This window comes from Schistocerca piceifrons, chromosome 9 (assembly GCF_021461385.2).
Source record: "Schistocerca piceifrons isolate TAMUIC-IGC-003096 chromosome 9, iqSchPice1.1, whole genome shotgun sequence".
Taxonomy (NCBI): domain Eukaryota; kingdom Metazoa; phylum Arthropoda; class Insecta; order Orthoptera; family Acrididae; genus Schistocerca; species Schistocerca piceifrons.
The window spans coordinates 114,190,686-114,214,423 of record NC_060146.1 but is presented as its reverse complement, the minus strand read 5'-3'; the positions used below and the strand labels follow the sequence as shown (position 1 = coordinate 114,214,423).

The 23,738-nt window shown below is 39.1% G+C and overlaps 1 protein-coding gene across 1 annotated transcript in view; it reads right to left on the bottom strand.

Annotated features, from left to right (window-relative positions):
- The window catches only part of LOC124716914, a 381,964-nt gene that overhangs the window by 80,864 nt on the left and 277,362 nt on the right, over positions 1-23,738 (bottom strand). Inside the window, exons 21-22 of the mRNA XM_047243483.1 lie at positions 16,916-17,147; positions 6,862-7,180 (exon numbers count right to left, since the gene is read on the bottom strand). Coding sequence (XP_047099439.1) covers positions 6,862-7,180; positions 16,916-17,147 — 551 coding nt within the window. The remainder of the gene's footprint in view (positions 1-6,861; positions 7,181-16,915; positions 17,148-23,738) is intronic.

Genomic DNA, 23,738 nt, shown 5'->3' with positions numbered 1-23,738 from the left:
TGCCACCCAGTCCATACCAAGAAGTCCCTTCCTTACAGCCTAGCCACCCATGGTCATTGCATCTACAGTGACAAGCAGTCCCTCTCAAAATACACTCCTGGAAATTGAAATAAGAACACCGTGAATTCATTGTCCCAGGAAGGGGAAACTTTATTGACACATTCCTGGGGTCAGATACATCACATGATCACACTGACAGAACCACAGGCACATAGACACAGGCAACAGAGCATGCACAATGTCGGCACTAGTACAGTGTATATCCACCTTTCGCAGCAATGCAGGCTGCTATTCTCACATGGAGACGATCGTAGAGATGCTGGATGTAGTCCTGTGGAACGGCTTGCCATGCCATTTCCACCTGGCGCCTCAGTTGGACCAGCGTTCGTGCTGGACGTGCAGACCGCGTGAGACGACGCTTCATCCAGTCCCAAACATGCTCAATGGGGGACAGATCTGGAGATCTTGCTGGCCAGGGTAGTTGACTTACACCTTCTAGAGCACGTTGGGTGGCACAGGATACATGCGGACGTGCATTGTCCTGTTGGAACAGCAAGTTCCCTTGCCGGTCTAGGAATGGTAGAACGATGGGTTCGATGACGGTTTGGATGTACCGTGCACTATTCAGTGTCCCCTCGACGATCACCAGTGGTGTACGGCCAGTGTAGGAGATCGCTCCCCACACCATGATGCCGGGTGTTGGCCCTGTGTGCCTCGGTCGTATGCAGTCCTGATTGTGGCGCTCACCTGCACGGCGCCAAACACGCATACGACCATCATTGGCACCAAGGCAGAAGCGACTCTCATCGCTGAAGACGACACGTCTCCATTCGTCCCTCCATTCACGCCTGTCGCGACACCACTGGAGGCGGGCTGCACGATGTTGGGGCGTGAGCGGAAGACGGCCTAATGGTGTGCGGGACCGTAGCCCAGCTTCATGGAGACGGTTGCGAATGGTCCTCGCCGATACCCCAGGAGCAACAGTGTCCCTAATTTGCTAGGAAGTGGCGGTGCGGTCCCCTACGGCACTGCGTAGGATCCTACGGTCTTGGCGTGCATCCGTGCGTCGCTGCGGTCCGGTCCCAGGTCGACGGGCACGTGCACCTTCCGCCGACCACTGGCGACAACATCGATGTACTGTGGAGACCTCACGCCCCACGTGTTGAGCAATTCGGCGGTACGTCCACCCGGCCTCCCGCATGCCCACTATACGCCCTCGCTCAAAGTCCGTCAACTGCACATACGGTTCACGTCCACGCTGTCGCGACATGCTACCAGTGTTAAAGACTGCGATGGAGCTCCGTATGCCATGGCAAACTGGCTGACACTGACGGCGGTGGTGCACAAATGCTGCGCAGCTAGCGCCATTCGACGGCCAACACCGCGGTTCCTGGTGTGTCCGCTGTGCCGTGCGTGTGATCATTGCTTGTACAGCCCTCTCGTAGTGTCCGGAGCAAGTATGGTGGGTCTGACACACCGGTGTCAATGTGTTCTTTTTTCCATTTCCAGGAGTGTATACTGAGGGTGTCACTGAAGCCTTCACTGACCGTAATTATCCTTGCATCCTTGTACAAAAACAAATCTCCCATGCCTTATCTTTCCAGTCGCCCACCACCTCCCAAGGTCCCACAGTCTGGCCACAGAGGAGCATTCCCCTCAGAGCTCAGTACCATCCAGGACTGGAGCAACTGAATTACATTCTCCGCCAGGGTTTCAATTACCTCTCGTTGTGCCCTGAAATGAGAAATGTCATGCCCACTATCCTCCCACCTCTCCTACTGTGGTATTCCGCTGTCCACTGAACCTGCACAATATACTTGTCCATCCTTACACAACCACTGCTCCTAGTCCCTTACCTCATGGCTCATACCCCTGTAATAGATCTAGATACAAGACCTATCTCATACATCCTCCTACCACCGCCTACTCGAGTCCGGTCACTAACATCAACTACGCCTTCAAAGGCAGGGCTACCTGTGAAACCAATCATGTGATTTACAAGCTAAGCTGCAACCACTGTGGTGCATTCTATGTAGGCATGACAACCAACAAGCTGTCTGTCCACATGAACAGCCACCGACAAACTGTGGCCAAAAAACAAGTGGACCACCCTGTTGCTGAACATAATGCCAAACATGATATCCCTCATCTCAATGAATGCTTCACAGCCTGTGCCATGTGGATCCTTCCCACAAACACCAGCTTTTCTGAATTGCGCAGGTAGGAACTTTCCCTGCAATACAGCCTACATTCCTGTAACCCTCCTGGCCTCAACCTTAGTTAGTCACTGTCCTCACCCACCCAGCCCCTTTCCTGTTCCCATTCCAGCATTACACAGCCATCATTTCACCACCACACCCAGTCTTTTAATTTCTTTTCTTTCTATTTCTCTCCTTTCCACTACTTACCCCCTCCTCCCTCCACATCTTCTCTCTTAGTGTGGTTTCAGTTCTCTGAGACTGCAGATGTGTGTGCAAGTTGGGTTTGCATGTGTGTGTGTGTGTGTGTGTGTGTGTGTGTGTGTGTGTGTGTGTATATATGTGTGTCTACTGCTGACAAAGGCCTTAATGTCCGAAAGCTACAATTGTGTGAATCTTTTTGTTGCACCTATCGCGACTCAGCATCTCTGCTATATGGTGAGTATCAACTTTCCTTCTCTGGTATTGTTACATTCCATCCTGGATTTTGCATTGTTTAATCAAAGTACATAGCTGTTACATGAAAATTCACTAAATGCATCACATCTCCTATTAATGTTAAAAAGTACGTATAAAAACGTCTCAGCTATGCCTATGCATAATTGAATTAACAATTATCATATATAATTGTTCCATCATTGTCATTCTAATTATGGAAATGCATAGCTGAATTTTTTTTTTTGCAAATACTTTCTAACATTAATATGAGACATGGTGCATTTAATGTCCTTTCATGTAACAGCTACATACCTTAATGTTTCACACCTTATTATATGTATTTTTGTTCTTATTTGGTACTATAGACCTAATGATGGACAGATCCTAACCAGAATCAACTGTCTCTAATAAAATTAACTGATACAGCTTTGTATCAGTAAAGCTGTACAATACCGTCTCCGTAAAATATTTGTGATCATTTACATACCATTCAATGGAACCTCCGTATGTATGAAGTTACACCGACATCCAACCTGGGTGCTTTACTTTTTTTGTCAGGAAGTGTTTTATAGCCTTACACTCATACACAAACTCACTAGATTATGTATATTGTACCAAAAATGTTTGGTATAATTAAAATCATATAACTGCAAGTAGCTAAGTATAGCTGATGCTAGTAAAATGGTTTTGAAGGATTATGTCCAAGTACAGATTTACAGGTAAATGACACAACAAAAGATTCTGAACTGTCTGATACCAACATACTATGAACTGTAAGGTTACTCAGATTTACATATTACTGTACATTGCTTTCCGCACCTTCCTTGCAAAGTATATGCTCATTCCTGTTTTTGTATGCAACTACCATGCACATCATTTTAAATTGTGGACATTAGTAATTAAATTTGATATGAAATTATGAAGCATATAAAAGACATACTAATAATGTATACATCACTGTTTGAAAACATAATTTTTGATATTTAAGTACATCAAGTAAGCTGTAATTAAAGTTGAGGGAGAAGAAATAAAAACTTTGGGGTTCACCGATCACACCGTAATTCTATCATCGACAGCAAGGGCACTGGAAGAGCAGTTGATTGACACTGATTCATTCATTCATTCATCCATTGTGTTCTGCAAATCTCATCAAGGAGAAGAAGCTCTTAGGATATGGAATGAGTCAAGGTATACAGTAACACAAGAGAAAGATCTCACAGAAACTTAACCTGTATACTGTATCTGTATAAATAAAAATGTAAATGTTTGTTTGTTCAAAATCTTAAATCTCTGAAAGTTCTTCACCAATTGTTTTGAAATTTTGACACAACATTGCATTTGAATATGCACTTGTTTTTATATACCTACTGAAGTGCCATCGTATAGAAACTCTCTAAAAGTACCTGAACAATTTTTTTCAAATTTTTACTCAATGGTCGAATGAACAGCCAAATAGACATATGCTATATAGGGGAAATGTTGTCACCAAAAATCTCAAAAAGTTCTTGACCAATTTACAAAATTAGTTGGCCAATTTACTTCAACTTTTTACATGTTACTTTAATAAGTGTTCAGATGAACATAAGCTATATATTTTTAAATATATGTAACATATAACAGGGAAGTGTTAGCAAAAATCTTGGAAGTTCTTGATCAATTTACTTCTAATCTGTCTCTAGAAAAAATATTGGTGGGCTTTTAAAAAGGCAGTGCACACTCAAACTGCCACCTGAAGAAACAGAACCTTCGTTTGTACCAATTTAAGGGCATACTGCTAACTATTAATCGAAAAACTGTCTGTATCCAATGCGTATCTATATTCTATAGTTTTTCTGTTTTCCAAGTTCCTAACCAAAATGTAATAATTGTTTGCTGGACTGTGACTCAAACTTAGTCCTTGTCTTTCACAAACTAATGCTCTACCAACTGAGCTATCCAAGCATGATTCACAACCTAGCCTCACACCTTTACTTCTGTTAGCACCTCATCTCCTACCTTCTAATATCCACAGAAATTCTCCTACGTACCTAGTGGGACTAGCACTCCTGAAAGAAAGGATCCTCCTGAGACATGGCTTAGGCACAGTCTGTGGGATTTTTTCCAGAATGAATTTTCACTCTGCAGTGGAGTGTGTGCTGATCTGAAACTTCCTGGGAGATTAAAACTGTGTCCCAGATTGGGACTTGAACCTGATGCCTTTGCCTCTTGTGGGCAAGTGCAGTACCAACAGAGCTATCCAAGCATAAACTGGCAGAAGCAAAGCTGTGAGGGCAGGTCAAGAGTCATGTTTGGATAGCTCAGGCAGTAGATCACTTGCCCGAGAAAGACAAAGATCCCAGATTCGAGTTGTGGTCTGGCACACAGTTTTAATCTGCCAGGAAGTTTCAAATCATTACAAACTCCACTGCAGGATAAAAATTTATTCAGGAGATAAAAAGTAGTAACTTTGGATTCTGCCAATATTATGGAAAGGATAGACTGCTACTCACCATATAAAGGAGACAATGATTTACAGACAGGTACAACAAAAAGACTGCTCTATCTTTGAGCTTTTGGGTACAAAACCATCTTGTAAATCAGAAAACACACACAGATCCACTGTCTCTGGCTGCTGTGGCCTCAGTGACCAGAGACATTGGTCAAGTGTGAGAGAGTTGTGTTTGTGTTAATCTGCATGTGTTTTTCACTTTTGAAGATGGCCCTGTGACCAAAAGCTCAATTGCATAGGCAGTCTTTTTGTTGTGCATGTCTGCAACTCAGCATCTCCTCTACATGGTGAGTAGCAATCTATCCTTTCCATAATACTGTCATTATTGCAACCTGTATTTTCCATTGTTTAACATTTTGTGATAAATGTGCTTTGTGATTCTTTAAACAGGTATTGCACACAAACCCACAGTCTGTGGCATGGATACACTGCATGTGTTGAGCATGACATTTTGTTTATCATGTGTACACATAATAATGTACATCTATACATGTACTAAAAGCTAAAGTTCTGTGTACTGATTCTAATGGCATTAATTACTGACATGCTGTCATGTCATCCTCTGCTAATCACATAATTTAGATGTTGTATGGAGGGGCACGGGATCAGCACACCACTCTACTAGCTGTTGTCAGTTTCCCAGACCTTGCAGTCTCTATTTCTCACTTATGATAAACATATTAGGCTTTCATATTTTTCTCTGTGATATAGTTCCTGTCTCTCAGTTCTGACAAAGTTTTTCAGGAGTTTTCATTTGCTTGTAAATCAAACACAGGAACAGGAACCCCCCCTCCCAAGATATATACATTAGACCCGGTTCGCTGCAAAATTCCTGACCCTCTAATGGTCCAGCCTGCAGTACCTTTAAGGGTAATGGATGTAAACTGCTAAAATTACAGCCAATCTGTGGTTAGCATTCAACAAGTACCAACACTATATCAGTCAGCATTATATTTACAGTGAGTCAGCACCCCACACCAATCTTGTAAAGTTCCGTGGTGAGCTACAGCAATGTATAAATGCAACTGCCACCTATATGTGAGTTTACCAATCAGCCGTATGCAGTTTGTGAAGATTAATGGTCAGCTAATCATCATTGTGTTTGATAATGATAATAAACATATAAACATGAAAATCAAGTCCCAAAACAGTGTGAGTGATTATTTTAAAAATCACTAAAACATACTTAATAATGGCAAAATGGTCCTTAGAAAGAGAATGACACAAAGGAAGATAATTGGCAGTTCAGTAAATTAGTTACAGGATTAATCATAAGAACTGCTGTGGTTTCAGAAGATGACTGCACAAAGATGACCTGCATACAGAAAAGTGTTGTATTGTAGTCACAGAGTGCACCACTAGGGGGCAGGAATGTCAGAACATGTAGACGAAGCATTACCTTCATAAAGTCTCATTAAATTATTTTGTGCTTGTACATAGGCAGCCCAATGAACATGTTACCAAAGCAAACTTCCGTTTTTGTGCCTCCCAGGTAGGAGCAACAGTGTCTTCAATGAGTTGCATGCACGTATTGACATTTACTGCATCACAAATGGTGTCCACATTGAGCACCTTGGAGACAGTCTCTGTCCACTGATATGTGCTGTCTTCCAAAACCCCACAGGTATTTACAAATAACCCTGTAGTGTATGGTCATTAATACCTATGACTGGTGCTAAAGGGTGTCAGTACACATCAAAAGAGATAGAAAATAATGATTCTGTTTCAGTAACTTACCTTCAGACAGTTTCCCCACAATGTGCACTAATTCAGTTTTTATTCTACCTGTGCAATCATTCTCTGCCCATTTCGGTGTTCCCAGTAGGCCTCGCAGGACCAGTAACAGGCCGTGCAACTGGTTATTTGTGTCATACACGCCACCAGTTTGCCGGTCTTTATGCTGTATCTCCAGCTGCTTCACTATTTGGTCCACATGACACACAATATCCTCTACTGGTGTAAGGTTTGTGTAAGCCTTGGCTGCCACACGGCGCACTGCGTGCACTCGGCTACTTGTCACCACTCTGAACAGAGCGTGGCAAAACTCCTCTGCTACCTGAAAGACAAGTGTAAGTCACATTTTTTAAACAGCTAGAGATGAGCCAACAGCCTCAAGTGCACAACGGCTATAAAGTACAACTGTAATCTAGCCTTCATCTACATCTACGTACGATATTGCTGTAGTATGTGGGACTCATATCAAATAGGACTTATATGGGATATTGAGTATGTACAAAGAAGGGCAGCATGAATGGTCACAGGTTTGTTCACCAATGGGAGAGTGTCATGGAAATGTTGAGGAAACTGAACTGGAAGATGTATATCTGCATCCACACCCCACAAACCACTGTGAAGTGTGTGGCAGAGGGAACTCATGATTGTACTAGTTATTAGGGCTTCTTCCTGTTCCATTTATGAATGGAGTGTGTGAAGAATGATTGATTAAACACCTCTGTGACCACTGTAATTGGAATTGAATTGAATTGAATTGAATTTTATTTGATCCTGTAAGATTACATCATGTACAGTAAATGTACGTGTAATATAGGACATGTCAAAGTATTAAAATTCTTTATCAATTATTTTTCTACACCTTTAGCTTACATTTTTACATCACTGATAATGAGTAACAATATATACAAATTTAATGGCATAAGTATTCTGCAACACTGTAAAACTCTTTTTCAATGAGATAGTCTTTAAGTTTCTTTGTAAATTCATTGTGAAGTACACTATCTTGCAAGGTTTTGGGCAGACTTCTTAGTAGTCTGATACCAGAGTACTGGGGTCCTTTTTCTAGCATTGCCAGTCGGTGGGGTATGCTCCGTACTTCATTCTTCTTTCTTGTATTGTGGGTGTGTACACTAGCATTTGTAATCCAGTCCTCACTACCTTTTGTGATGTACATTATTGTTTTGTATATATATAATGATGAAAAAGTTAAGATACCTAAATTCTTGAAACAGTTTCTGCATGTTTCAGAGGTCTTTCTTCTTAAAATGGTCCTAATTGCTTTTTTTTGTAATGTGAACACTCGTTTTGTCTCTTGTTTGTTTGAGTTTCCCCACACCGTCACTCCATACTGTAAGTATGGTTCGAAAAGTCCATGATACACTGTACACAGAAGGTTCTTGTCTGAATACTGTGATAGCTGCATCATTAAGAATATGACAGAGCTCAGTTTCTTACAGACATTATTAATATGTTTTTTCCATTTCAGTTCATTATCCACAAGAATACCTAAGAATCTAGCAGATTCTACTTCTTCCAGCCTTGTTCCGTCAACCTCTAAATCCATGTCTACAGCCTTTTCCTTGTTTTTAAACACTGCATACATAGTCTTTTTTAGATTTATAACCAGTTCATTTTCCAACAGCCATTGAGCTGTGACATTTGCAGATATGTATGCTCTTCTCTCAAGCTGTTCCATATTTTGGTCACTATTTAGTATTGTCATGTCATCAGCATACAATATTTTCTTTTCTTCCTCCTCAACACCTATATCATTAACAAATACATTAAATAACAATGGCCCCATTACCGAACCCTGCGGCACTCCATATTTGATGGATTGGGTTTCTGATTGGTATGAGTTTCCTAATGATACATACTGCTTGCGGTTGCACAAGTATGATTTTATCCATTCACCTGGTTGCCCCCGAATGCCATAGTTGCTTAATTTTTGTATCAGCATTTCATGGTCAATGGTGTCAAATGCCTTTGAAAGATCCAGAAACATTGCAGAGACAACCTTTTTCTCATCTAAGGACTGTAAAATGTATTCTGTTAGACTGACAATTGCTGATTCTGTAGATTTACCCTTTCTGAAACCATGTTGTGAGGTCATGAGAATGTTATGTTTGTCCAAATAGTTAACTAATCTGGTATACATAAGCATTTCTAGGATTTTTGAGAAACCTGATATCAGTGAAACTGGTCTGTAGTTGTTGGGATCATCCTTACACCCTTTCTTGTACACTGGCACTACCTTCGTTATCTTCAGTTTTTCTGGAAAAATTGCATCTCTGAAAGAACAGTTTGCTATGTTCAGCAGTGGTGTTATTATCTCCTCACATACCAGCTTTATTACATGATTTGATATTTCATCATCACCAGCTGATTTCTTGGACTTCAGTTTCTGTATAGTTTTCCGCAATTCATCTTCCGTGACTGGTCTTAAGAACATAGTACTGCATGATCTTCTTGGTACCTTAATACCCTTCTGTTTTTGACTATTTCTTTCCAATTTTAGGTTTTCTACTACACTGATATAGTTATTATTCAGTATGTTTGCTATTTCCATACCATCTGTGACCACTGTGTTGTCTACTTTAATTGACCTAATACCTTCTTCTTTGTTTGACCCATCTTTTTCCTTTCTTTCAGCATTGATTGCCTTCCAAGCTGCCTTTGCCTTGTTTTTTGAGTTCGCTATAGTGGTGTCAATTGCTCTTGCTTTCGCTTCTCTTATTGTTTTTCTATACTTCTTTTTTAACACTTTATAGTTTTCAGCTTCGCCCATCCGTCTCACATCCTGAAGCTTCCTTCGCTGTTCTAGTATTTCACTCGTAATCCACTGTGTTTGATCTTGATGCCTTTCTTGTCTCTTTACTTTGGGAAATGCTACGTTAAAATGGTACTTAATTGTTGAAATAAATGCATCATATTTTTCATTTACACTCTGGGCCTGTAGGATTTCATTCCAGGTTTCCTTACTTAACATTGTTCTAAAGATGTTGATATTTTGTTCACTGATGATCCTAATTTCTTTGGTTGTTTGTTTTGGTTCTGATACTGTGTCATTACTTCTGCAAAAGCTGATTAGTTGTCCATGATGATCAGATATTTCTGTCTGAACTACATGTGACTCATAGTTACACATATTAGTAATTATGTTGTCAATAATTGTCTCACTTTGTGAAGTCACTCTTGTTGGTGCAGTTATTGTCACTTTCATGTTATGCTGTATTAACAATTCTTCAAAATCCTGTCTTATTTTTGTGTCTTTTCCCATGTCAATGTTGAAGTCTCCACATATAATAAGATTTCTCTTCATATTCATTCTCAATAAGCTAGCAACTTTTTTTAGAAAGATGCTAATATTGCCACATGGTGACCTGTACACACAAAACACTCTAAAATCTTCTGCCACTATACCAGTAACTTCAAAGTCTTTTTCTCTAGCTATGGGAAATGTAGCAGCTTCACTGTTTACATTCTTTGAAAGAGTACCTGTTTTAATATATATACAAACGCCACCACCCTTATATTTAGATCTGCAGAAGTAACTAGCTAGTTTGTAGTCCTTTACTGCCACATTATGTATTTTACTTTCAGTTAGTCCATGTTCACTTATGCATAATATGTCTGGTCTTACTTCACTCAGGAGTACTTCTGCTTCTAATTTTTTGTTACCAAAGTATTGAATATTTTGATGAAGTACTTTTATGTAATTTTTATTTTGTTGGTTTACATGTTGTGAGCTGTATTCTGGGGCAAATTCTTTAGTATCGTCTTTTTTTGTATGGTGCTTATATTTTTCTTTTCCAGCTGGAGTGTATGATTTTTCATCCCCTTCAGGCCATATTAGTTTCCCTTGCATCTAATGATTTTGCAGACATCTGCAAACATTCTGCTGAACGTTACAGACCCCAGTCTATTTAAATGCAAGCCATCCTTCGCTAGTGAGTTTTTACATAGGAATTTGTTTGGGTCTATAAAAATTGCCCCAAGACGATCACATTGTTCTTTAAGAGCACAGTTTATTTTGGCGATATATTTTTCACTCACCGACCTTCTGTTTATGATTCCGCTAAGTATCAGACGAGATCCTGCATACATATTTCTTGCAGTACGGATCATGTTTCTTGTTTCGCTTGCCATTTCTTCCTCACTGCTGCTCCTTAACGAATTCGTCCCAACATGTATAAACACCCCATTATAGTTATGTCTGGTTTCAGAATCTGGTTCTGTAGTATCTTGTCTTGCATTTACCATATTTTTAAAATGTTTACCGAGTTGATGCGTTCTAATGCCAGGTCGTACATCGATCTTGCAATTGGGGACAGCGATATTCTTCAGCAGCGAATCGCCAATTATTAAAAAGTCATTTTCCTTTTGTTGCGTATCTGTCGCCTTGTTTTTCCTTTTGCTGTATGTCACCACCTTCCATTTATATTTATCTTCCGGTTTTTGGCTTACTGAGTTTACCGAGACATCAACGGGAACACTTGAAATGTTGTTTTTAAAGTACGATCGGTCATTCGTATTTTCGCGATCTTCTTGCTTTTCCGTTTGTTGGCTTTTACACACACAGGACTTCTTTTCTTGTATTAATGTATCGTTTTCTTTCTTGATGGTTGAAAGTTCGGTTTTTAATGCCTCAATGTCACTTCGTAGTAACTTTATAATTTCGTTTTTTGTATCAACTGCACTTACAAGATCGGCCGTTTCGTCACGTAAACAACCGTGACATGTCCACGGAAAATCATCGCTGACGAACTTTAGATTTACTTTCGCGCACTTTTCGTGTAACCAGAAGTTGCATTTGATACACAGAATACCCTTCATCACACGCTTTTTACATTCTCTACACGAAGAACTGTTCATTTTTTGCCTTTTTAACGAGAGAGAAGCGTCACTACACTTTCCTATCGGCGCCATTTTCTTGTTCTCATGATCTCTATGGTAATGATACATATGGGATTGTAATACTCATATATTCCTAAAGTTCATTTAAAGCTGGCTCTTGAAAATTGTCAGAAGGCTTTCTCAGGTTGGTTTGCATTTGTTTTCAAGCATCTGCCAGTTCAGCTTCATCAGCATCTGTGTGATACTCTCTCATGGGCAAAACAAAGTGGAGTCCATTGTGCTGCTCTTGTCTGTTATACCCCCTGTTAGTCCCATCTGGTATGGGTCCACACACTTGAGCAATACTCTAGGATGGGTCACATAAGTGCTCCATAAGCAATTTATTTTGTAGGCAGAATGCATTTTTCCAGTATCCCTACCAATGAACTGAAGTCTCCCACCCACATTACCTAGGGATTAGCCTATGTGATTGTTCCATCTAGTATCCTCACAAATTGTTACATCCATGTATTTGTATCGGTTGACCAATTCCAGTTGTGATTCATTGATATTGTAGTCATAGGATATTACATTTTTTCCAATTTCTGAAGTGCACAGTTTTACATACTTCGAAAGTTAAAGTAACTTCCCAACCTTTGTGCCACTTTGAAATTTTATAAAGATCCAACTGAATATTTGTGCAGCTTTTTGAGGCAGAGCTTTTCTGTTGACAACAGCACCATCAGCAAGAAGTTTGAGGTTACTACTATTACTGCATGCAAAGTGATGAATATACAATATGAACAGCAAGGGACCCAACACATTTCCATGCAGCACATGTGAAGTAACTTCTACATCTGGCAATGACTCTACATCCACTGATGACTGTCATGCTGCACCTCCTCTCTGTATAAAGTAATTGCCAGGAAAATTAGACACTATAATGAAATTACCCAGTGATACACTATCATTCTTTATTGAAGAACATGATACACTGCACTCACAAACAACATGCTCCCATAAAACTTCTGATACAGCAACCTTTTTCACATCTGTATTTACAATGTAAATATTATTTAATGACATTCACGTGTGTCAACATAAAATGCACATATAAAAATTATTTTCACTCAAATGATATTATTTCAAGATTGCTGTACATGTTGTTGTTGTGGTCTTCAGTCCTGAGACTGGTTTGATGCAGCTCTCCATGCTACTCTATCCTGTGCAAGCTTTTTCATCTCCCAGTACCTACTGCAACCTACATCCTTCTGAATCTGCTTAGTGTATTCATCTATTGGTCTCCCTCTACGATTTTTACCCTCCACGCTGCCCTCCAATACTAAATTGGTGATCCCTTGATGCCTCAGAACATGTCCTACCAACCGATCCCTTCTTCTGGTCAAGCTGTGCCACAAACTTCTCTTCTCCCCAATCCTATTCAATACTTCCTCATTAGTTATGCGATCTATCCATCTAATCTTCAGCATTCTTCTGTAGCACCACATTTCGAGAGCTTCTATTCTCTTCTTGTCCAAACTATTTATCGTCCATGTTTCACTTCCATACATGGCTACACTCCATACGAATACTTTCAGAAATGACTTCCTGACACTTAAATCAATACTGGATGTTAACAAATTTCTCTTCTTCAGAAACGCTTTCCTTGCCATTGCCAGCCTACATTTTATATCCTCTCTACTTCGACCATCATCAGTTATTTTGCTCCCCAAATAGCAAAACTCCTTTACTACTTTAAGTGCCTCATTTCCTAATCTAATTTCCTCAGCATCACCCGACTTAATTAGACTACATTCCATTATCCTTGTTTTGCTTTTGTTGATGTTCATCTTATATCCTCCTTTCAAGACACTGTCCATTCCATTCAACTGCTCTTCCAAGTCCTTTGCTGTCTCTGACAGAATTACAATGTCATCGGCGAACCTCAAAGTTTTTATTTCTTCTCCATGAATTTTAATACCTACTCCTAATTTTTCTTTTGTTTCCTTTACTGCTTGCTCAATATACAGATTGAACAACATCGGGGAGAGGCTACAACCCTGTCTTACTCCCTTCCCAACCACTGCTTCCCTTTCATGTCCCTCGACTCTTATAACTGCCATCTGGTTTCTGTACAAATTGTAAATAGCCTTTCGCTCCCTGTATTTTACCCCTGCCACCTTTAGAATTTGAAAGAGAGTATTCCGGTCAACATTGTCAAAAGTTTTCTCTAAGTCTACAAATGCTAGAAATGTAGGTTTGCCTTTCCTTAATCTTTCATTTTGCTTATTTTTGTAACAAGATACAATGACTATTATTATTAGTATTAATATTGATTATTGAAACAATCTTAAGTCCCAAATTAAAAATGAGTTGTAAGTGAAATTCTTTTCTCTCAAAATGTAAACATTATAACCACTGGAGTAACTTTATAATGTAATATCTCTGAAGTCAGTTACTTGGTGCGAAAGAGTGTTATGTCAGGCATGCGCTTGTAAAAGTAGTAAGTCTGATCTTGCATCAGTCTGTTGTTCTGAGAGAAGAACTGTATAGAGTGTGATAATGGAATGTGGAAAGTTGAATTCTAAAATATGAAAAGAAATTTGCAAGCAAGAGTATTATACCATTAAACTAAAACCTGCACCAAATATTATGCTACAATTGAATGGATTATGAGCAGAAGTTAAGTTAAACTGACACATATTTTTACCCTTTCACTGCTCCAGACGTAAATATACGCTAATCATTTCAGTGCTCCAGACGTATATATACTATTTGCTATAAAAAATACTTACAGCGGTTCCCTGCTACAGTCGTATAGTTACATATAACGCCGACAATCGGGCCAGCGAGTCGGAGGTAATTGTTGCACCAGTATGCAGTTTAATTGTTGGAATACTAGGAAATACCTGAATGACTATTGAAAGCTGAATTCTCTTCCTGCTGAGTTCATTCATATCGCTATATTACCTAGTTTGTGTGCGGCTGTTTCCGCATTACCGAATAAAATGGCGCGATGTTACCGTCCATTTACAGACGATGAGCTGCTGGGTATTCTAAACCAAAGCAACGACGAGGACATCATCATGCCCAGTCCAGCTGATTATGGGTGGACGGATAATGACGACGACGAACTGGCAGATAAATCTGTCACCACAAATATAAAAAATATTTGTGAACCAACAAATGTTGAATACAGATCCAGATTTTGATGTTATTGTCGATTCTTTCTCCGACTCCAAAGAATAGCCTGAGCGTACACCTGAAAAATCTCCTAAGAGACACAAAACAGTTGATTTTAGATGGAAAGACTCTGATTTGGACTCTAAAGTGTATAATTTTGATAATAGTGGTTCCGGTTGCAAAATTGTCAATTTGGATGATTTATGTACTGTATACGACTGCTTCCAAGTTTTTTTTAGCCAAGAAATTGTGAGCTACATATCTGAGAAATGTAATTTATATTATGAACACCTTTGCAATGATGCCAGTGAAAATTCAAGACTGCGACGTTGGAAAAACACAGTGACGAAGTTTACTGCTTCCTTGCTGTAAATTTTCTGATGGCTCAAGTGATAAAAAACGAAATAAACAGTTATTGGACCAATGATCAGTTACTGTCTACTCCAATGTTTGCGCAAATCATGCCGAGAGATAGATATCTTCTGTTACTTAGGATGTTACATTTTGCTGATAACAGTAAGGACCCTGGAGATGACAAAATCTGGAAATTATGTCGAATTGTGGATCACTTAGGAAAAGTATTTTCAGGTGCTTTCTATCCTTTTAAAAATTTGTGCATTGACAAAAGTTTAGTTCTCTTCAAAGGTCGTGTCTTCTTCAAGCAGTACATTCCTTCCGAACACCACAGATTTGGTGTAAACTTTTTTGTGTTATGTGATTGTGAAACTGGTTATATTCTTGACTTTATTATTTATGTGAGTGCAGCAACAGAGGTACAAAAAGAAACTGACTTTGGTATAAATGTTGGAATACCTGGAAGCATTGTTCTCACTTTACTTGAACGTTACCTTGGTAAAGGTCACACATTATATGTTGACAATTGATACACTAGCCCAATGTTATTTTCTTATTTGCATGACAGAATGACTAATGCCTGTGGAACTGTGAGAACAAACCGGAGAGGCATGCGTGCTTTATCAAAAAAAAAAAAAAAAAAAAAAAAGGCGAGATCGAGTTTATGTCAACAGATAAACTTCTTGCTCTGAAGTGGCAGGACAAGCGGGAAGTGAGGATGCTTTCAACTCTTCACACAAGCGAAATTACAGCAACTGACAAAATTGACAGAACCATGAATGAACCAAAAACAAAACCAGCTTGCATCGTAAGCTACACTGAAAATATGGGGGCCGTCGACAGGAGCGACATGATGCTAAGTTCAGTAGAATGTGTACAAAAAACTGTAAAATGGTATAAAAAGTATTTTTTCATTTGGTGGATCTGTCTCTGCTCAATGCACATGCATTATATAAAACTCAAACACGACAAAATATTTCAGTATCTGATTTTCAACAGAAACTTATCAAGGAGATCCTAGAGATTCACCACAAAATGCAAACAGAGGGACGATGTGGAAGGAGATCGGCTGATGGTGACAATCCCTTACGCCTAACCGAGCGCCACTTTATCTCGATAATCCCAGGAACTTCAAAGAAGAAGGCTGCCCAGAGAAGGTGTATTGTATGTGCAAAACATGATAAATGAAGTGACACAAGATACATTTGTGTAAAATGTAATGTGCCTTTATGTTTGAATTTTTGTTTCGAGAGATATCACACTTTAAAGTATTACTAATGTAATATGTTTTGTATTTTTTTCTCTTAACAAAGTACCTTTTTTGAACAAAATAAGACTTTCTGAACAAATATTTTAAAAAAAGGAAACAATTTACACCGACAATACTGGATTTTGTGTCTCATTTTTATCTCAATAATAACGGTAGACTGCTACAGTCGTATATATATGCACCGGGTGAAAATAGCGCGCACATGGCGGGAGCCGCTGAGCGTAAATGCACAGTGACAGGGTTAATAAATGTCACGGATATTCTAACCATTTCTTCTTATTTGTTGCTAATGTTTGACAAAATACCGAGCAGACATAAACACAGAACATACATGTGAAGTTTTTAACTAGAAATACTTTTTATGGACTGTAACTTTTTATCGAATAAAATTATACGGTGTGTATGAGAACCGACCTGCATTTTTCCGAGGCTGTGGGGACAGGTGCCGTGAGCAGAGACCTGCAGGAGGAGCATAAGGGCAGGCAGGAGGGCGGCTTGCTGTGGGAGGCTCTGCCAGTCTCCCCTGAGGGTGTCCAGGATACGGAGCCCCAGGCTGGGGTACTGCCGAACCAGGGACTCGAGGCTACTGCCGCTGGCTGGGGCGATCTTGGAGCTGATGGCAGTCAGCAGCTGCTGGCACGCATTCCTGTAGTGATAGAACATGCATTCTCAGTGTTGCTGTTGCAGAAACTATTGATGTTCATTGTGTCTAAATGTTTTCATCTTAGCATTTCCCCATTATAGAGTCACGTCTTAAGTATTGAGAGTCCCTCTTTTAATTTCAAATATGTATGGGGTATAACACATATCAGTAGAAATATTTTTATATGTTGTAATATGCACACATATCAGCATGTGAGTTGTTTTTTCTCTGCGATAAACAGTCTTCCCACAAACAGGTCACAAACTTTATGGCCTAATGTTTTCTGTGCAATTGTAACTGCACAAGTAAGTGGACTATGGTTGTCAGTATAGACTAAACTTTTTGTGACTGTGTGTCTACATGTCAACACCTTACCTGCTGCCCAGGGGAGAGTGGGCATTAATAGCTTGCCTTTGCCATATGTACCTGGAGGTAATAAACAACTTAAAAACATACTGCTCCTAATAGCTACAATTATTAGTCTGCACATGAATTAAAAACTGAAGTAATATTGTACACTAGACTGTCCTCAGTCACCAGTAAAAATATCTGCACTTATACCATTAAACTCTGTATATTATGTTGATAAATGTTTAGCAAATGGATGAGTTAAGTGGTTCATTACATCAGAAATGTAGGTGGCTTTCCAATAAAAATGCATATCTACAACCACTCTCCACTCTGCACCATGTAATTTGTGTGGCAGCCCTCATGTTAAAGCCAACAAACATTTAGGGAAGACGTAGTAGCATTCTATAATAAAATATTAAATTGTTCACATTATAACGCCAAACAGTAAAAGTTCCCAATTGAAATCGATGTAAGTTTGAGCCCAACTACTTAGTGGTGCATGCGTATTCCAATTATAATATTAAGTGTAGTTCAAAATAAGTCTTACACTGATGGAAGCTGCAGGGTCATCAAATAGAGAAATGTTATATCAGCTTGAGAAATGCAAATAACAGGCCCATGACTCTGGTCATGCAGTAAATCAGAAATCACGACAGCCACTGTCCGAAGACAAGCCCAATCTGGTCTGAGTTAACTGCAGCAGCAATCAAAGTAGGATAATAGCAGCTAGTGAAGGAAATTCTGAGTTGAGCCAGCTACAGGATTGCCTTCTATTCACCCACTATGAAATTTCATGTGACGGGTGTAAGAAGTACTGTTATCTGTGATGTTGTGATGTATCAATATTGTACTCCTTACTTATCACTGGTTTCTGGAGCTTTCAAAGTGGAGCATGCTTTTTCTCTGATTTGCTGTACTATGGCAACAGTACTAGTGGTCATGTGCTGATCTGGTGTACACAAAGAGAATTGTTGGGCTTTCACACAAAGTGGTCCCACCCAGCTACATCACAGATAAATTGTATGAAGAATTTGGTAGAAAGATAGTTAAGAGGTGAAAGTGTTATGTTTCATCATAGCAGAAATGTGTTTATGTAATTCAGTCATTTCATGGAAAGTTGTGTAGGGATAATTATGAGAGTTAAGGTTGAAACAGTATCGTGTTTGTGAATCAGTAATTGTTATGGAGGAACATATGGATACTAGAATATAAATGTAAAGGGTTCTGTGATCAGTGATTATCTATTTAATTAACTGGGAAATGCAATGTGACAATGGTCACTTCATTGTGAATATAAAACAAACATAACTGTTAACAATAAATGGATGAGCTTTGGCATTATTAGGAAAGAGTTTTATGTGCAAAAGGGACAATAAAACAAAGTCATTTGACTTGTACAGTTATTATTTCAAAGTGACTTTTTCCATTTCCAATGGACTATCATTGATATTTGAAAAGTCTAAGAGAAGATAGATCGCTGCTTACTGTAAAGACGACACGCTAAGTTGCAGATAGCCAAAATTGATAGATGCTTACACATATGCTTTCGGCCATTGCCTTGGTCAGAAAAAGAGAAACACGCACCATTCATTCACACAATCAAGCACACCTCACACACACATGACTGCCAACTGGTCTGAGCGCCAGAGTTGGTGGTCATGTGTGTGTAAAGTGTGCTTACGTGTAAGTGTCTTTTAATTGTGCCTGTGTGCAACTTGGCATGTCATCTTTATGGTAAGTAGCAAGCTATCTTTTCCTACACTATTGATATTTCTACTAGAGTTTCCATTGTTTGAAAAGTATGAGAGACATGTATTTATATTAGAGACATGACCAGGTTTATTTCATAATGGACCAAGTTCTCTATGTAAAGCCCCCATACCCAACTCTGATAGTCTGATAGCTGCAAAAATAATCTAAAAATAAACTGAGAAGAAATTGATGGAAATATACTCCTCTTTCCCTGAATTACTTTGTTTTATTGTCCTTTTAGGCACATAATACATTTCTCTAACTAGGCCGAAACTCACCCATTCTTGTTTTGACAGTTAAGCTTGTTTCGCATGCATACTGAAGTAAATACTGCTAAGTAGCATTTGCACATTATTTAAACAGGTAATCCCTGATCACAGAAGTCTTTTTATTTATGTTCTACTGTCAATATGTTTCTCCACAAGAATTACTGATTCACAAACATGTTACTATTTCAGCCATAAGTCTCACAACTAATCCCATGTGTCTTTCCACAAAATAACTGAATTACTCAAACACCTTTCTCCTATGAACTGCCATAACACTATCTGCTCTTAATTATACTTCCTAGCAGATTTCTTCAAATAATTCTCTCCTTACTGAAGCCCAACAACTCTCCTGCCACATTGAGATGGTGTGTGGCTTCTAGCGCTAGGATATTGTTGCCATCATACAACAAGACGTGCTCCCTAGAGAAAAGCCATGCTCTGATTCAAAAGTTTCAGAAGTCAGCAATTAGTAAGGAATACAATATCAATACGTTACAATGTCAAACATAGCTGTACTCCTTACAGCGGTCTGTGATATCAGGTGACCTCGTCAGTCATGGCGATGTTACACATATTGATATGTTTGTATCTTCTATTTACAAGCCCGCTTGGGTTATTAATAGATAACTATATTCAATAACTGTTCAATAAAAGTAATTCAAATGTTTATTTTAATGAGAGCAATTACATGAGCCCTAATTAGTCTCATTCATTTCAACAGAAACTTGCTGCAGAGCGATGCAGATCAGTTTATCTCAATAAGTTTGCATTGGAAAAATATTAATAACTTTATTGCTTCATACTGCTGTGTATAAGAATTGTTTTGACTACAAGATTTTATACATGGAAATTATTTGTCCATGTATTACAAATGGATGCCATACACACACCATCCCAAGATCTTCAGCTGACAGTATATCGTAATTCTTCACAATTATTTTAGAAAAAGTACTTTCCATGAATTCTATATTATCTCCTTGGCACCTGATTCTTGTACCTATTATTATTATTATTGTTTGTAAACTGTTCCTTTCTTTAAAAATTGTCTTTTTACCCAGGCACCTGGATCATAGCCTGATCATCACATTTGACCACTCACTAAAGATGCACACAGCCTACTAGTGAATCCCCAGCTATTGGCAGGGATACTCTAATGTTGACAACCTTCTAGAATACCAGTAAAATTCTAGATGCCAGAAATAAGCTGTTAATATCAGTGTCAATAGTGGTATCCTTACAAGGATTTGTAATGGCACTTTGTGTGGATCACAAAATTCTACTTAGTAAACTAAAGTGTTGTGGCATTAATGGTATCTCTCTTGCATCTCTGGAGTCTTGCCATCATGACAGAAGACAGTCACAGGCATGACACTTATCTCATAGTGACATAGGCATTCCTTCAAGGCTCAGTAGTGTGCCATCTTCACATCTACATCTACATCTATATTCTGCAAAACACCATGAGGTGCATGGCAGAGGGTAGATCCAATTGTATCCGTTATTATGGTTTCTTTCTGTTCCATTCATGTATGGAGTGCAGGAAGAATCATTGTCTGAATGCCTCTGTCCATACAGTAATTATTCTGATCTTATCCTCACGATCCCTGAGTGATGTGTCAGGGGTTATAGTATATCCCTAGAGTAATCATTTAAAGCCAGGTTTTGAAACTTTATTAACAGACTTTCTCAGGATAGGTTATGTCTGTTTTCAAGAGTCTGCCAGAACAGTTCCTTCTGTATCTCTGTGACACTCCCCGGTGGGTTAAACAAACATGTGACTGTTCATGCTGCCCTTCTCTTTATACATCCAATATCCCCTGTTAATCCATCACTCTTGAGCAATATTCTAGAACCAGTCTCATGAGTGATTTACAAGCAATCTCTTTTGTGCATTGATTGCACTTGCCCAGTATTCCACCAATAAACTGAAATCTACCACCTGCTCTTCCCATGACTGAACCTATGTCATCATTCCATTACGTATCCCTACACAGTGTTATGCCCAGGTATTTGTATGAGTTTTTCAATTCCAACAATGACTCATTGATATTATAGTCATAGGATACAATGTTTTTCCATGTTGTGAAGTGCAAAATTTTACATTTATGAACATTTAGAGTAAGTTGACAATCTCAGAACCATGTTTAAATCTTACCAAGAGATAGCTGAATATTTATGCAGCTTCTTTCAGATAGTATTTAATTATAGATAACTGCATTACCTGCAAAAACTTGATTTTACTATTAACATTGTCTGCAAGATCATTAATGTACAACATGAACAGCAAGGGTCCCAACACACTTCCCTGGATCACAGCCAAAGTTAATTGTACATCTGATGATGACTCTCCATCCAAGATAACATGCTGTGTCCTCCTTAGCAATAAGTTCTCAACCCAGTCACAGATTTCACTTGGTACCCCATATGATCGTACTTTTGACAATAAGCATAGGTGCGGTACTGAGCCAAATGCTTTACAGAAATCAAGAAACACTGCATCTACCTAGTTTCCTTGATCCAAAGCTTTCAGATTGTCATGTGCTGGTTGGCACTGAGAATGTCATTCTGCTCAAGATACCTCATATGTTTGAGCTTTTGTTTCTAATGTACATAAATGACCTTTCACTACTAACTTTAAAGGACAGTTCCAAACATGTAAGGTAATGTTTACTAATGACATAGACATACTCAAAGGCAAAATGAAAGCTTACCAGACACAGTTCAGATGATAACTGAAAAAGACTGCAACAGTTTCACAGCAGCAGTTTAACTCATAATCTCACAAAGGCACAGATTATTCAATTTCAGTCAAGAAATAATGACCAGTTATCAACAAATGTAAACTTTACTGGTTGTACAATGATTGAAACAAACTTTTTAAAGTTCTTTGGGGTCCTGCTGAATAACAAATTAAAGTGGATTCAACACATGGACAAACTAAAAAATAAGTGCAGTTCAGTGTGTTGTTTCCTTAGCAGTATCTGTCATTGAGCTGACCAAAATAAAACAGTGTTGGTTTATTTTCCATATCTTCATTTCCTGTTCTCATATGGAATTATATTACTGGACAGTACAAGTAAAACAAATGAAGGGCATTATTTGTGCTGACTTCAACATACATATAAGAGCTGATCAAGGTTTGCCATTTCACTGAAGGGCTTGTTATCTACAAATGGCCAAATACTAAATTTTAGCAAATTCCCTAGAGTAACAGAGTTTTCTACAAGCTGTGCAGATAATATTGTAGCAGTATAAATTATGGCACTACAAAAAGTTGATTTTAGGCTTGAGGATACCTGACCATGCATCCATTTCTGTTTAAATGCCAGTTTGAGATAAAACCTATAAAGTGAAAAGAGTCAGGAACACCAGTCAATGAAATGTGGATTTATGAAACTTCTTGGTCACTCAGAGATCAGTGTTCAATAAGTACAGTGATGGAAAAAAAAATCCGCTACACCAAGAAGGAGTTGTGTGACATAAACAAAAGTTGACAGCCGTGTTTCTACATCTGAAAGATATCTATCCAAATTTCACACTAGACACTCAAGTGTGGCACTGGTAGCACCACTAAGAGGATGCAAATCAGATTTGCTTTAAATACATGCTGTAGGCATGGAGAGCTGCATCAAACCAGTCTCAGGACTGAAGACCACAACAACAACAACAACAACAACAACAACAACATGCTGTAGCAGTCACTAGCATTACTTACTGTTGAGACTGGGCGGGTTGAGTTAAAGTTATTCAACAGTGCCTTTAAGGTGACAAAGAAGAAGCTGGATGTTCCTTCTGTGATACTGCAGAAAGTCTTGCCAGGAATGTAACCACTGTACACGACTGCTGCCAGTTATGCCACAAGAATGTCTGGTCGCAATAAGACGGAGCTCCAGATGGCCACGTGGCACTACCGAGAAGGAAGACCATTGTGTTTGGTGTATGGTTTTGGTGCAATGTACTGCATCTGCAGCAGTTAGCACCACAGAGGCATAGCATGCTGTTACAAATCAGTTACTTCAAGAACGTCTTTGACTCAGACACCCTGTAGCAAGCATTCCACTGACCCCAAACAACTGCCATTTGCGACTTCAGTGGTGTCAAATGAGAGCTCATTGGAGGGTAGGTTGGAAGTCTGTTGTGTTTCCTGATGAAAGCTGGTTCTACCTCACTGCCAGTGATGGCTGTGAATTGGTTAGGAGGAGGACAGTTGAGGGCCAGCAAC